The sequence below is a fragment of the Terrapene carolina genome, unplaced genomic scaffold (assembly GCF_002925995.2).
Source record: "Terrapene carolina triunguis isolate 2854851 unplaced genomic scaffold, T_m_triunguis-2.0 Scaffold374, whole genome shotgun sequence".
Lineage (NCBI taxonomy): Eukaryota > Metazoa > Chordata > Testudines > Emydidae > Terrapene > Terrapene triunguis.
The window spans coordinates 5,136,953-5,150,185 of record NW_020664725.1 but is presented as its reverse complement, the minus strand read 5'-3'; the positions used below and the strand labels follow the sequence as shown (position 1 = coordinate 5,150,185).

At 47.2% G+C, this 13,233-nt stretch overlaps 1 protein-coding gene across 1 annotated transcript; it reads left to right on the top strand.

Annotated features, from left to right (window-relative positions):
• The first annotated feature begins 3,000 nt into the window (after positions 1-3,000).
• Positions 3,001-4,125, top strand: KCNJ1 (potassium voltage-gated channel subfamily J member 1). Its single transcript, XM_024209657.2, has one exon. The coding sequence runs from the start codon at positions 3,007-3,009 to the stop codon at positions 4,123-4,125; it is 1,119 nt and encodes a 372-aa protein (XP_024065425.1). The 5' UTR covers positions 3,001-3,006.
• The last annotated feature ends 9,108 nt before the right edge of the window (positions 4,126-13,233 follow it).

Below are 13,233 nucleotides of genomic sequence, written 5' to 3'. Positions count from 1 at the left end.
CCTGCATGACCCCACCCTGATTATTCCTAATAGGAGCACAAATAACATGGGTGTAGGTGTGTGTACATGTAGGTGACATTACAGAGCCAGACTTGCAGACCACAATCCATCCTCTGTGCTATGCTCTCTCATCCCCTGCATGGCTCGTACAGCAGAGAGCCTGTGCGGTGGCCATTTCAGTAGGTAAGAGGCTAGAATTGCTGATGGGATTCTGTGCTACCAGCCAGAATTTGGGCCAGGGAAAGAGAGCCACAGATTAGGCACTAAAATAATGTTATATCTAAGGATCATTCAGAGACCCAGTTCATCTCCTTTCCAAACCACAGCACACGAGAGGTGAAAGACCTAATATAATAGCCTAAGGCGCCTCTCCCTCCTTAACCATCAGTCAACTGCCTTCATTAAAGAGCTGCTCCTGCTCCTCTTAAAGCCAATGATGAAATTCCCTCTGAGTTCAGAGAGAACAAGACTGAGTGCTAAGGAGCCGAAATGTGACCTTAGCTGTTTTGTCCCCCAACAGAGATCAGAGGTGCAGACATCTGTCACGGGGTGCTCCACTCACCTCTAGTCTGGTGCCTCCTCCTGGTCACTCTGGGGATTAGTTCCTGAGGTCAATGCTTCTGTCCACAATTTGGACGCCATCACTCCAACTCAGGTCTGCAGCTCCTCTGGCTCCAGGACCTTCAGTGCTTCCTTTGTGCCTCAGCCCACCAGCCAGGCCACTCAGCATTCCACCTTCCAGGGTTCAGTCCATCAGCAGTCCTAGGCCGTCAGTCCATTTGCTGCCCTCAGTGGCTGGTAGGGGAACCTGGACCTGCCCTCTGCTCCGAGTTCTAGTCCAGGGACGCTCAACTCAGCAGTTCTGGGCTTTCCTCTCCCAGCCCTCACTGCTCCTTCCCTGGACTGCTGCCTACCACATCCAGCTCCCCTTCTCTCTCTGGGTGTCCCAGCTCCAAGAACCTTTTTCCCAGGGACTGACTGCTGCCTGCCTTCCTGCAGTCTTCCGAAGCACTCCTCCCTCTTCCCAGGAAGCAACTGCCCTCACTCAGCAGCAGCAGTCTAGTCTGTAGCCCACTTTACAGGCCCTGCCTGTTTCTGCACAGGTGAGCCTGTTCTCTTATAGAGGCCTCCAGCCAAAAGCTCCCTAATTTGCAGCATAATTAGCTGATTGGGCCCACCTGGCCCAATTTGGGTCTTGCAGGGCTAGTGTGGGTATCTCCCTCCATCACAACATCTCAGACTCCAGTGGTTTTTTTGTGGGAGGGTTTAATGTCATTTTCTGTTGGGTGTCTGATTTGATGCCAGTGATGGTGAGGGCTGTAGAACAATGTGGAACACAAGCTCTGCCTAAGCACACCCATCCTGATTTGCTTCACCATGCAGTGGTTCCAGCCCTGGGCTCTGCCAAATGCCCCTCAGTCCGGAGTCTGATCTGCACCATTCCTACTATTCCAGGGATGGGTATCTCTAAAACAGATGGTCAGTCATGCAGGCTCCAGCCCTCTGAAATACACACATCTCTACAGAGTTGGGGACCCAATGTCCTCAAAAGATGCAGTAAAGTTAAACTCGGAACAGCCAGTGAATCACCAGCGAGAGCATTTTCCTCAGGGCCTCACTTTTTATTTTAATTTATTTTAGTTGTTTTTAAGCTGAAACTCTTTGGCCCCAGGATACATGATTAGAGCATGAAATGAAACTTGGCCATGTGAGAAGAATGTGGTCCAACAAAGGCGGAGTACATGTACATACAGTACACGACCATGATGGGTTAGTGTGGCCTGTTAGTCTAATATGTCCTCTCTCTGGGGAACTACATCTCACATTTGCAGGGGGACTGGCTAGCGGATCAAATAAGTCTTTTTGTCACAAGCCAAATCAACTCCCTGAATCAGAACATCCTTGAATTTTGGGGCGATTCAAAATCTGAACCCAGATCTGCATATGGATTTTGCAGCTAGTCCCTAGCTCTATAATGGGCTGAATCAAAACTCCACATCTAGTTCTGGAGAGGTTCCAAACCCAGACCCAAATTTTGCAGTTTGAAGCCATCTCTACTATTTTCCCATCAGTGACTCTCATATTTCATGTCCCTCTTATTAGTGTTTGCCAGTCACAGGGAACCAAATGAGCAAGAAGACAGAGGAAGGAGGCCAGAATCTGGCTTTTTATTTTTAGCAGTACCTCTTGCGAAGGCAGAAAACTCCCCTTCCCTTCCAGTTTTGTCATTTCTTATTAATGATGGGCCTGAACCAAAACACAAATTCGACTGTGGGAGAGTTTGAAACCTGAAGCTGGATCTGAGATTTGAACTCAGGTAGCAGAGCAATGGGCATATTAACAATAACTAAATGGACATTCAGATCTCACATTGCTAGTATAGGTCCTTCTCCATCTTTCCCCCTACCCTCCCAATGTTCATTATCCATTTCACATTCCCTCTTCTTCTAATGCTGATACATAAAGATACAAATTGCTAAGATTGGCCCCTCTATCTTTTTAGCAGCTGAATGAAAATCCCCATATCCAAACTTTGCAGTTTCTGAAAACCAGGCCCCTTTAAGGTGTCTTGAATTGTGCACCTAAACTCACTAGTCACTTTTGAAAATTATGACCATTGTATGACCTTGGAAAAATCATCTAACTTCTCTGTGCCTCACGTTTTTTCATCTGAGAGTGGGAATACTAATACTCAGCTGCTTCATAGGGGGTTGTGAGATTTAATTCATTCATGTTTGCAAAGCTTATTGAGCAAACTGCTATTATTATTTTTCACTGGAATGCTCCTTGGGGCAAGAACACATTTGTTTCCTTATATATGAATTGGAATCCTTCCCAAATGGCCAAAGGCCAATGTGCTAATGTCATAACTTTTCATAAGCAAGTCAGCATCTTAAGTCTTGTACAGGAGTCATTCCTCTCTCTCCGACTGTAAATAAAACCATCACCTGCCATAATGTTTATAAAATGTTGTTCTTTGTCCAGACTACTTTGTCGATAGAGGGAATGTTCAAATACTTCCGGAAGCGCTTTGCCAGCCATCTGACGGAACGCAGTCGCCGAAGAGCAAGGCTGGTATCTAAAGATGGAAGGTGTAACATAGAGTTTGGGAACGTGGAAGAACAGTCACGGTTTGTCTTCTTGGTTGATATATGGACCACCATCCTGGACCTAAGATGGAGATACAAGATGACCATCTTCATCTCAGCATTCTTAGGCAGTTGGTTCCTATTTGGTCTCCTTTGGTACGTTGTGGCATATATACATAAAGATCTTCCTGAATTCAGTCCTTCGATAAACCACACCCCATGTGTGGAGAACATAAACGGCTTGACCTCTGCTTTCCTGTTCTCCCTGGAAACCCAGGTTACCATTGGCTATGGCTTCCGGTGTGTCACAGAGCAGTGTGCCACTGCCATTTTTCTGCTGATCTTCCAGTCTATTCTTGGGGTCATCATCAACTCTTTCATGTGCGGTGCTATCTTGGCCAAGATTTCGAGGTCCAAGAAACGGGCCAAGACCATCACCTTCAGCAAGAATGCTGTCATTAGCAAACGAGGCGGCAAGCTGTGCCTCCTTATCCGGGTGGCCAACCTTAGGAAGAGTCTACTGATTGGGAGCCACATCTATGGGAAGCTTCTGAAGACGACCATCACTCCAGAAGGAGAGACTATCATCTTGGACCAGGTCAACATAGACTTTGTGGTGGATGCTGGCAATGAGAACCTCTTCTTCATCTCCCCATTAACTATTTACCATGTCATTGATAGGACCAGCCCGTTCTTCCACATGTCAGTGGAAACCATCCTCCAGCAGGATTTTGAGCTAGTGGTATTTTTAGATGGCACAGTGGAAGCCACTAGTGCTACCTGTCAGGTCAGGACATCCTATATCCCAGAGGAGGTACTCTGGGGCTACCGCTTTGCTCCCATCGTGTCCAAGACCAAGGAAGGGAAGTATAGAGTAGACTTCCACAACTTCAGCAAGACTGTGGAAGTAGAGACTCCTCACTGTGCCTTTTGCCTCTACAATGAGAAGGATGCTAAAGCCAAGGCAAAGAGAGGTTACGACAACCCTGGCTTCATCCTATCAGAAGTCAATGAAACCAGCGACACAAAAATGTAGCTCTGTATGCTCATGGGACTGGGGCATTTTTTATCGTGACACAAACTCAATATGGAGATGCCCAATAACCTAGTAGCGCAGAAGAAAAACGAACAGGGCTGGTTTGACATGAAAATAGCTCCTGATTTCTCAAAAGAATTAAATCAAATCAGACCACCACACCAGTGATCTCCGGGAGGCTATTTAACTGCACTATATTATATATATTTTCATAGAATGTATATTTTTTATACCTATGGGATGTTCATTTAAGCTGCTAAATTGGAATGTCCGACTCACTCAATGAAGTTCCCAGATGCATTTGAGCCATAAGCAAGTCTGACAACATGCCTTAAAAGAAGAGACATGGGGAGGGCTCCAGATATGCTGAAGAGGAGCGGTTCTTGGGATGAAATGTGAAAAGAAGAGATAACAGGTAAAAAATCTTCAAAAGCGCCTAAAGGTACAGCTACAATCCCACCTGACTCCCTAGTTACGTACTAGGGCAGGTGGGATTATTCAAGCAGAATTAATGCATGTACATCTACCCAAGCTGGTAATTACACCAGCTGCTGTGTAGACATATCCTAAGTGACATAGGAGCCTAAACTCCATTTTCATAATTGAAATAAATGAGAGTTAGGTGCCTAAATACTTTTGAAGATCTAGGCCATAGAGCCTACATCTCACTGATTTTCTCCTAGTAGCCTAAGTCACTTTTGAAAATGGGACACAGGTTCCTAAGTCACTTAGGTTCTTTTGAAAATTTGACCCCAGGATCTCTTCTTTCTTTCTCTGTTCAACTCTTGTTAATCTATTGTAGTGAAGCCTTAGTACATTCTATCTTCTTGGAAAGCTAGAAGCAAAGGCAAAGTTTGGGTCATGATGATGTATTTAGAGCTGGCGAGAAAATTGAATTTCCTTCCCATGAAATATTCTGATTTTGTGGAAGAATATTTTTTGTCCCAAATCAGAAGAAAATGTCAAAAAATTGAATTTTTTTTGTAGGAGGAAAAAGTCTGAAAAATTCCATTTTGGGAGAACCAAAACAGAATTATTTGCCTTGCTCCCAGCTGACGGATTCACTCTCATAGGACTTCCCAGGAAGCTGACTGCGTGGCAGGTCAGGTGGCCCCATGAGGCTGCTGTCCAGGCAATCTGGGAGCTGGGGGAGACAGGGCTGGCGGGAAAAATGGTTTGATGGAATTGACATGTTCATGGAGAACATGTTGATTCCTTGGAATCAGCATTTTCTCATGGAAAAGTGTCCCATTGTACATTTTTTGACCAGCTTTAGATGTATCCTTTCAAGAAAAAAGGTACTTTAAAAATACAAAACAAAAAATAAAATATATAATTATCTGAAGCACAATAGGTCTTTGCCTACAACACTAGCAATGAGGATGTAGAGACACTCAAAATTGAATTTTCTAAAGGCCGAAACCAATTGAATAATAAATAAATAAATAAATAAATAAATAAATAAGTCAACTGAAAGATTCCCATTGACTTCAATGGGCTTTGGATTAAGCCATAAGTCATACATCTTATTTATGCAAGCAAAACATTCACATGCATGAGACACTGAGCTTTCAATCAGTAACAATCAGGCGTGCAAAGTATATTGAGCATAGCTGGTCAACATTTTTCTAATTTTGATGTTTCAATGAAGTTTGAAACACCAATGGGAAGTTTCAGCCAACATTTTGTGAATTTTTCACTATGCCCTTCCCGTTTTTTCAACTGAGTTCTACTGTTGAGTGTCCAAATGATGGACCAAAGAGAAGTGGGTGATCCTGGGGCTTTTCCCCATCAGTTTAATCAACACAAGTCCATGTTGAACATGGTTATGATGCAAATGACATTCTAAATGCTGTTTGAAGTGTTGTTGTAGCTGCATTGGTCCCAAGATATGAGAGAGACAAGGTGGGCGAGGTAATATTTTTTACTGGACCAACTTCTTGTCTCGTTCACCAACAGAAGTTGGTCCAATGAAAGGTATTACTTCACCCCCTTCTAAATGCTGACAGATCTGAACAGTTTGAATGGAAAAGGAGAATTAAGCAGGCAAAATTACAAGAATCATACTGAGAGTTATTTTGAGAATGAGTGGGATGGGGTGTAGTGTAGAGATCTGGGTATAGGACAGGGAGCCAGGAACTCTCATGTCCCAATCCCATTTCTCATAGCAACTCTTTCTTTGGCTTTGGGCAAATCACTTTAACGCACACTTTAGGGTCTCCACCTATAATATGGGATGACAGCACTCACCTGTCTCCCAGGGGTGTTGTGAGGAACAATTAGTTAATGCCTGTAAAGCATTTGAAGATTAGTCAGTCCTAAGTATGAAGAGTGACCAACCCTTCATTGTACATTCTCCTCTCCTCCACCCACCCCTGCTATGTACAGTACTTCTTTTCTTGTGGGCAGAAGGGTTAGCATTGCTTCTTAGTGCAGGTGGATACAAAGAGATGTTTGTTTTAATGTCGTGCATCCAGATGCAACAGTGATGAGCACATTGTAAGTTATTAAAATAAAATGTCATAGAAGACGGCATGCTGAGTTTGTCCCCTGCCTGAGTCTGTCTAGCCTGCTTCCTGAGTCAGCCTTCTTTAGCACCTGCATGGTACTAATTGCCCAATACCTTGGTGTTGGTTCAGTTTTTCAACCTCATAAATTTCAGTTGAGATGGTCTAGGTTCGTGTCAGTGTTGTAATGGTAAAGCTTCCTCTGTCTGTCTTAGGTACTCATATGACACCCACCACCCTGTATCTGAGTACCTCACAACCTTCAGCCTCTCCACATCTCTGGGAGGTAGGAAAGTATTGTTATCCCCATTTTACACATGAGGAACTGAAGCCCAGAGAGGCTAAGTGATATACTCAAGCTCACACAGGAAATCTTTGGCAGAGCAAGAACTTGAACCCAGGTCTCTCAGCCCCTAAACACTGGCCCATCCTGTCACTCATGTCCTTTCCCTAGATGTAGCCTAGTCTAGCATCTACAAGCTTCCCATACTGCTCCACTTGCATGGGATCCCCTGAGAGGAATACAGCCTAGGCCCAAGGAGGGAAGAGCTATACTGCTCTGTCCCAGCAGGAGACAAACACCAGGCTGCCTTCAGAATTAAAACTAAGAAGATTCTGTTTCCCCTTGAACAAAGGTAAGAATTCTACAAAGCCTGACACAGAGCCACTGAAACTCCCGAGCCTGAGACAACTCCCAGTAACGTATATAGAGAGAATCCCATTGCTGGTTTGGGGCCTTAGGAATGGAAACGGTCCAGTAGGTCCCATCTAGTTCCACTCCAACACCAAGTCTGGCTGGCTCCTTACTGCATGTTCTTCAGATCCCTTTGAAAGATCTCTGAGGGATGGGGCTCCCCTCACTGCTCTTAGAAGTCTATCCCACAAGCTCTTTGGGGGCAGGGACCGTCTTTTTGCTCTGTGTTTGTACAGTGCCTAGCACAATGGGGTCCTGGCCATGACTGGGGCTCCTCTGAATCTTCATAATTGTAAAAAGGGAACAGATCTCAGTGTCAGGATGGTTTCCCCCAGGACAAAGGACCATCCTTGGCCTTGGTACCCTTCAGCTATCTGTGGGTGGTTATGATGACTCCCTATAGTTGTTGATCAGCCAAAGGAAGGAAATAAAAGTTGGCTTAAAAAAAAACAGACTAGAGAAAAGAAACCGAAAGAAAAAGGGATTGAAGTGGACAAGAGAAGACAAGTTAAAGGCTCACTAGCCACCTCCTCTTGGGCTCGGAGCTCTTCCCGAGTCCTGCACAGATGCGCTGGGTGTGAGACCATGTCCCTGCCCCTTCCAATCCACCGGAGCATTCATGAAGGATAAATCAGAATTTAGCCCATTGTGAGGCATTTTACCTTTTCTTTTTACCACTTTCCTACTTAACCATCCTTAACCTGCTTAGAGATGCATGAGAGGAAGGCTCGTGCAGTGGTTAGAGCACTGGATTGGCAGGCGAGAGATCTGGGCTTGTTCCTGGCCTTGACATAGGGCGAGGCACTTTACCTTTCTGTGCCTCACTTCTCTCTTCTCAGCAATGGGGCTCACATGCCATAACTCACACGGCACATGAGGCTGTGCAATTTGCAGAGTGCTTCGAGAGCCTCGGACGGAAGAAATGCTACCCAGCACCTTGCAGCTGCAAATCTCAAAGTACTTCACAAAAGAAGGCTCAACCCCAATTTTCCAGATGGGGAAACTGGGGCAAAGCCACTTGGCCAAGGTCATGGGCAGAGCCAAGAATAGTACCCAGGTCTTCTGACTCCCAGTCTGGTGCTTGATTCCCTACACCTCACTGTCTGGGTGGTACGGGTGTCCATAAGAATATTTTTATTAGCTCATGAGCTCTTACCTATATGGCTCCAAGATGGCCCTGCTATACCATGAGAAGTAATAATGCTAGTATACATTAATTAGCTAGGACAATAGTTCTCAACCTTTTCCATCATCAGGAGCCCTTCCCATCTAGTGAGAATTCCTCTCCCACTTGATAACATGGGAAAGGGTCTCTTGAACCCTTCCCCCCCCCACACACATGAACCCTAGAACCCATGAGCTGGGACAACAGAGAGGAGAATCGGAGGGGGATAATCCTCAGGTCAATGGCAACATGGCCAAAATGCAACGGCAAGCCTGTATTTGTTCCTTTGAGCTGGCTCATGCTGGGAGCTAACCGAGAGTCTTGGAATGAAACGCATTCCTCCCACGAAGCCCCCGCTGATTGTCACCACAGGAAACGCCTGCCAATCCCGGCCTGACAGTGGAGCAGCAGGCAGAAGATAGAGTGTGTTAGTCAGACCCCAGCAGCGGCAGAACAATGAGTGGAATTTCCTCTTTCTGTCCAGTGAGGGTGTTTGTCACGCGGCAGATAAAGTCCCAGGGCAGGGAAGAAAGGTTATCGGGAGACACGCTGGGTACAATGCCACTCGGGATGGAGTCCATAGGAAATCCATTTCAGGGCCTGTCATTCCATTGCCATTAAAAGAAAGTTCAGTTAAGAGGACAAAAATAAATGTAATCTCGCAGAGCAGATGGAGCCCCCTGACCCGGTGTTGGAAAACAAAGCTCTGTCTCTTTTCAGTCAGTGCTTTCATTGCCGCGGTCCATACACTTCTCTAAAGCCCTTTACAGACATAAATGGATCTTCACAATGCCACTTCTCCCGACCAGTGAGGTAGGGAAAAAGCATTATCCCCATTCCACAGAGGAGAAAACTGAGGCACAGTGAGGCTATCAGACTTACTACTTTGCCAACATTTTCTCACTGTTGCTAGCACTGGTTCAGCTCCACTGTCCGGCTGTGATGGTCTCTGACCACTTGCCGTCTCCTCCTCCCTTCCCCCCGCACCCCCCCGCCACACTAGCAGGCCTAGGCTGGCTACTTCTGACCAGGTGCCCTGATGGTTTTCCTCCTCTATACACCCCTCGCCTCTTCTGCAAATGTTCCTCCTCAGTCCTGAGGTGACAAGTCTCCACCTTATGCCCCCTGCTACTTCACTCTAGGGACCCTCAATGCCAGGACAACTGCTGGCACTGAGTTGCTCCTAACAATGTAGAGATTTCACTGGACAAGGCTGTGCCAAGAGCGAGAATGTTGCAGCAAGACTCTGCGAAACATTCCCAGGGGCCAAGCTATCGCTGCTGAGGTGGAGGCATCTGGCCTGGGGAAGTTTGAATTTGGAATAAGTTCTCTGCTGCACGGGAGAGAGCAGCGAACCCTCCCCGCTCAATGGATCCAAGCAGGGCAAATCAGGAGAGGCTGGAAATTAAACATCTTTACTTCCTGTCTCAAACCTCCCCTCACAAAGTTCAACAGCCCACTCAAGCCTCCGCTTTTCTGCGTCCATGCATCCCACACATGCTCTGCATTTCACAGGCAAATTGACTGCCTTATTCTGGTATTACATCCTACCGCATTAGCACCCCATATCTTACGGAAAGTACCTGATATCTTTATGACCACTTGCAGTTTAATTGGCGACTGCCAGTAGCAAATATCCCCAATGCTGGAGACTGGACACTAAGTGGGGAGGGCTCTGAGTTACTACAGAGAATTCTTTCCCAAGTATCTGCCTGACGGGTCTTGCCCACATGCTCAGGGTCTAACTGATCACCATATTTGGGGTCGGGAAGGAATTTTCATCTGGGTCAGATTGGCAGATACCCTGGGGGCTTTTCTCCTTCCTCTGCAGTGTGGAGCCTGGGTCACCTTGCAGGTTTAAACTAGTGTACATGGTGGATTCTCTGTAACTTGAAGTCTTTAAATCCTGATTTGAGGACTTCAGTAACTCAGCCAGAGATTAGGGGCCTATTACAGGAGTGGGTGGGGGAGGTTCTGTGGCCTGCAATGTGCAGGAGGTTAGACTAGATGATCATGATGGTCTCTTCTGACCTTAAGGTCTGTGACTCTATGAGTCTCTGAGACAGGCAGGGGGCCTGTGAGGCCCCATAGCGATGCTAGCGGAATGAAGGGAGCTGTTCAATTGTGTTGTATTCCCAGTGGCCAGGAGGTGGCACCCGTCACCTTCACATAACAAAGCCGGTTCCTAAGTGGGCAGTAGCCCTAAACTCAGAAAAATCTAGCAGCATGGACACAGCAGTGCGTAAAGTGCTAAGCAAGAATTTATTGGGACTGCTCCTTATTTTATTACATAAAGTTGAATGCATTCAGTGACTCTTTTCTGGCATGAGCCAGGCAGGCTGGATATATTTAGCTCCTTCACAGAGGCGTTGCGGCTTAAATCATTGAGACAAATGCAGAGGTGCCGTGTAAGTGGGGTGCTGCTAAACACATATCTGCAACTGCCTCTAAGCAGCCTTCAGGGAGTTTCAAACTGGCAGGGGAGTGAAATGGCTAGAGCAGGGGAGTGAAGTGGGTGTGGGGAAGCCTCTGATCTGTTCCCAGCTCCTACGATAAATTGTTTTTTGGCCTTGGGCAAGTCCCAACCCTATGTGGTGCCTCAGTTTCCCCAGGTGATACTAGATGATACCATCCATGCCTCAGTTTCCCTAGCTGTAGAAGAGCAATAAAGCTGCTTACTCACCTTGTGAAGAGCATTGATATCTATGGCCGCTCGGTACCTCAGTTTCCCCAGCTGATACTAACCACCTTTGTAAAGCACTCAGAGAGAGATTGAAGAAAAGCACCAAACAACAGCTAGGTGTTATTATTGCCATGTATCAATATTGCAGTAGTGCCCAAATACTCAAGCCAAATTGAGACCCCCATAGTGCTAGCATGGATTTGATGCACAGTCCGAGCCTGACTCTGGTGTGCTGAGTAGCTGCGGAAACTGACACAAAAAGATACAACACTCGTGCGCCATTATAATCTCATCCCCCCTCCCTGGGTTTACTCCTGAATTACACCAGTGCAAGTGAAAGCAGACTCAGGCCCACAGTTTCCCCATATTTCTACAGAAGAAAGAGAATATATAGTAGATAACCTGGCATCACAAACTGACCCCTTGCGGCTCAGCATTGCAGCTGCCAAGAAGTGCAGTGCCTTGTGTGACATGCTATGCGCATTAGATAAGGAGCTTGTTTGCAGAGAATTTGCATGTAACCATACACTTCAGCTTATGGTCAGCATAGAAGTGAGTGAGCCAGTGCTAGAGAGTGCTAGGGTATCTGGGATATCTGGGGTAGGTGGGTGGATGCTAGAGGGTGCTGGGGTATCAGGGGAGATGGGAGGGTGCTGGGATATGAGGGGTGGGTGCTAGAGGGTGCTGGGATATGAGGGGTGGATGGGTGCTACAGGGTGCTCATTGGGAGGTAACTCCCTGGGGGCTGTGTAAGGGGGAGCTGAGGGTGGGAAGAAGCTGGGGGTGTCTGGGCAGGAGCTGCCAGGTAGCTGGGGTATTGCTGTGGGAGGGGATGCCCAGCTGGCGAGGAGGGGTGTGAGGCTCACATTGGGCCTCTCTCATTTTTTGTCCCCAGCGCTGCTGCTGCCCCTGCTCTTCCCCAGCCAGGATCCAGCATGGCGGACAAGCTACCTGGTGTCTGGCAGAAAAGGTGCCGCATCATCCCCCGTGGCTGAGAGGAGAGAGAAGCAGCTCCAGGCTCGGCCCCACAGCCAGGGCAAGAAGTGGACATGGGTACCAGGGAGTGACTGAACACATGCGTCACTTGAGATGCCAGGCAACTCAAAACCCTGTAGCATGGCTGGGCTGCATACATAGGGCACCAGGAAACCAAGTCCTGCATTTACCTGGCATGCTAGCTGAGGAGAGGCTGCTTCCGGTCTGACCCCCCCCGGCCCTGTGAAGACTGACGCCCTATCCCAGTAGAGGATGATTAATCTAGATATGGCATTTAAAGCTCACCAGAGATTGTTATGGCGATCTCTGCTGTAGCCACTTCAGGTACCAGAGTGATGGGGACCAGATAAGTCGACAGGTAGCTGTAAACCCATTGTGGATGCAGGGCAGACTCTTAGGGCCAAAGGCAGTGCCATTTGCTCAGGTGTTGCACTGCTGGCTTTGAGAGCATTATTCCAGCTTTACACCAACACTGCTCAGATCAGAATGTGGCCCCGTGCACACAGCCAGCTCTAGTATTGCCAACCTCAAGCATTTAAACGTCAAGTTCAGCCCCCCCCCACCTCATGATATTCTACCAAATAACAAATGTGGGGGGGGGAGGGGTGAGAGGGTGGGTCTGCTGGGGTTTGAGCCTTCAGGGTTTGCCTCTTCTAGTTTTTCCTCCACAACCAGAAGGCTAGACACTTACTGCAGCAGAAGAGGCTCTGCTGTCCTGCATGCCGTTCTCTGCAGCCGCAGGAAGACTGAAAGGGGAGCCAGCGCAGGACTCTGCAGCTCTGCGGGGAGTGGTAGGGGAAGAAAGTTGAAAAGCCAAAGAAAATAACAAATCTGCAGCAGCTCCTGGAGAAGCAGTCGCGGCCCCCTGGGGTGATATGGCTTTGCACCACAACTACCTGAGAGTGTCCTCCTCCTCTCCCAGCATCTGCATTTTAATTTAAGAAACATGGGGCTCCATCCATTGCGCTCTGCCTCCCCATCAGACACATGCCTGTCTCCTAACCTCCTGTTTTCTTCCCATGTAGATAATGTGCAGAGGCATAAAGCAGGTCTTAGAAACCTC

Coding starts and splice junctions, on each gene's coding strand:
- KCNJ1 (XM_024209657.2), top strand. CDS start 3,007: ATGTTCAAATACTTCCGGAAGCGCTTTGCCAGCCATCTGACGGAACGC.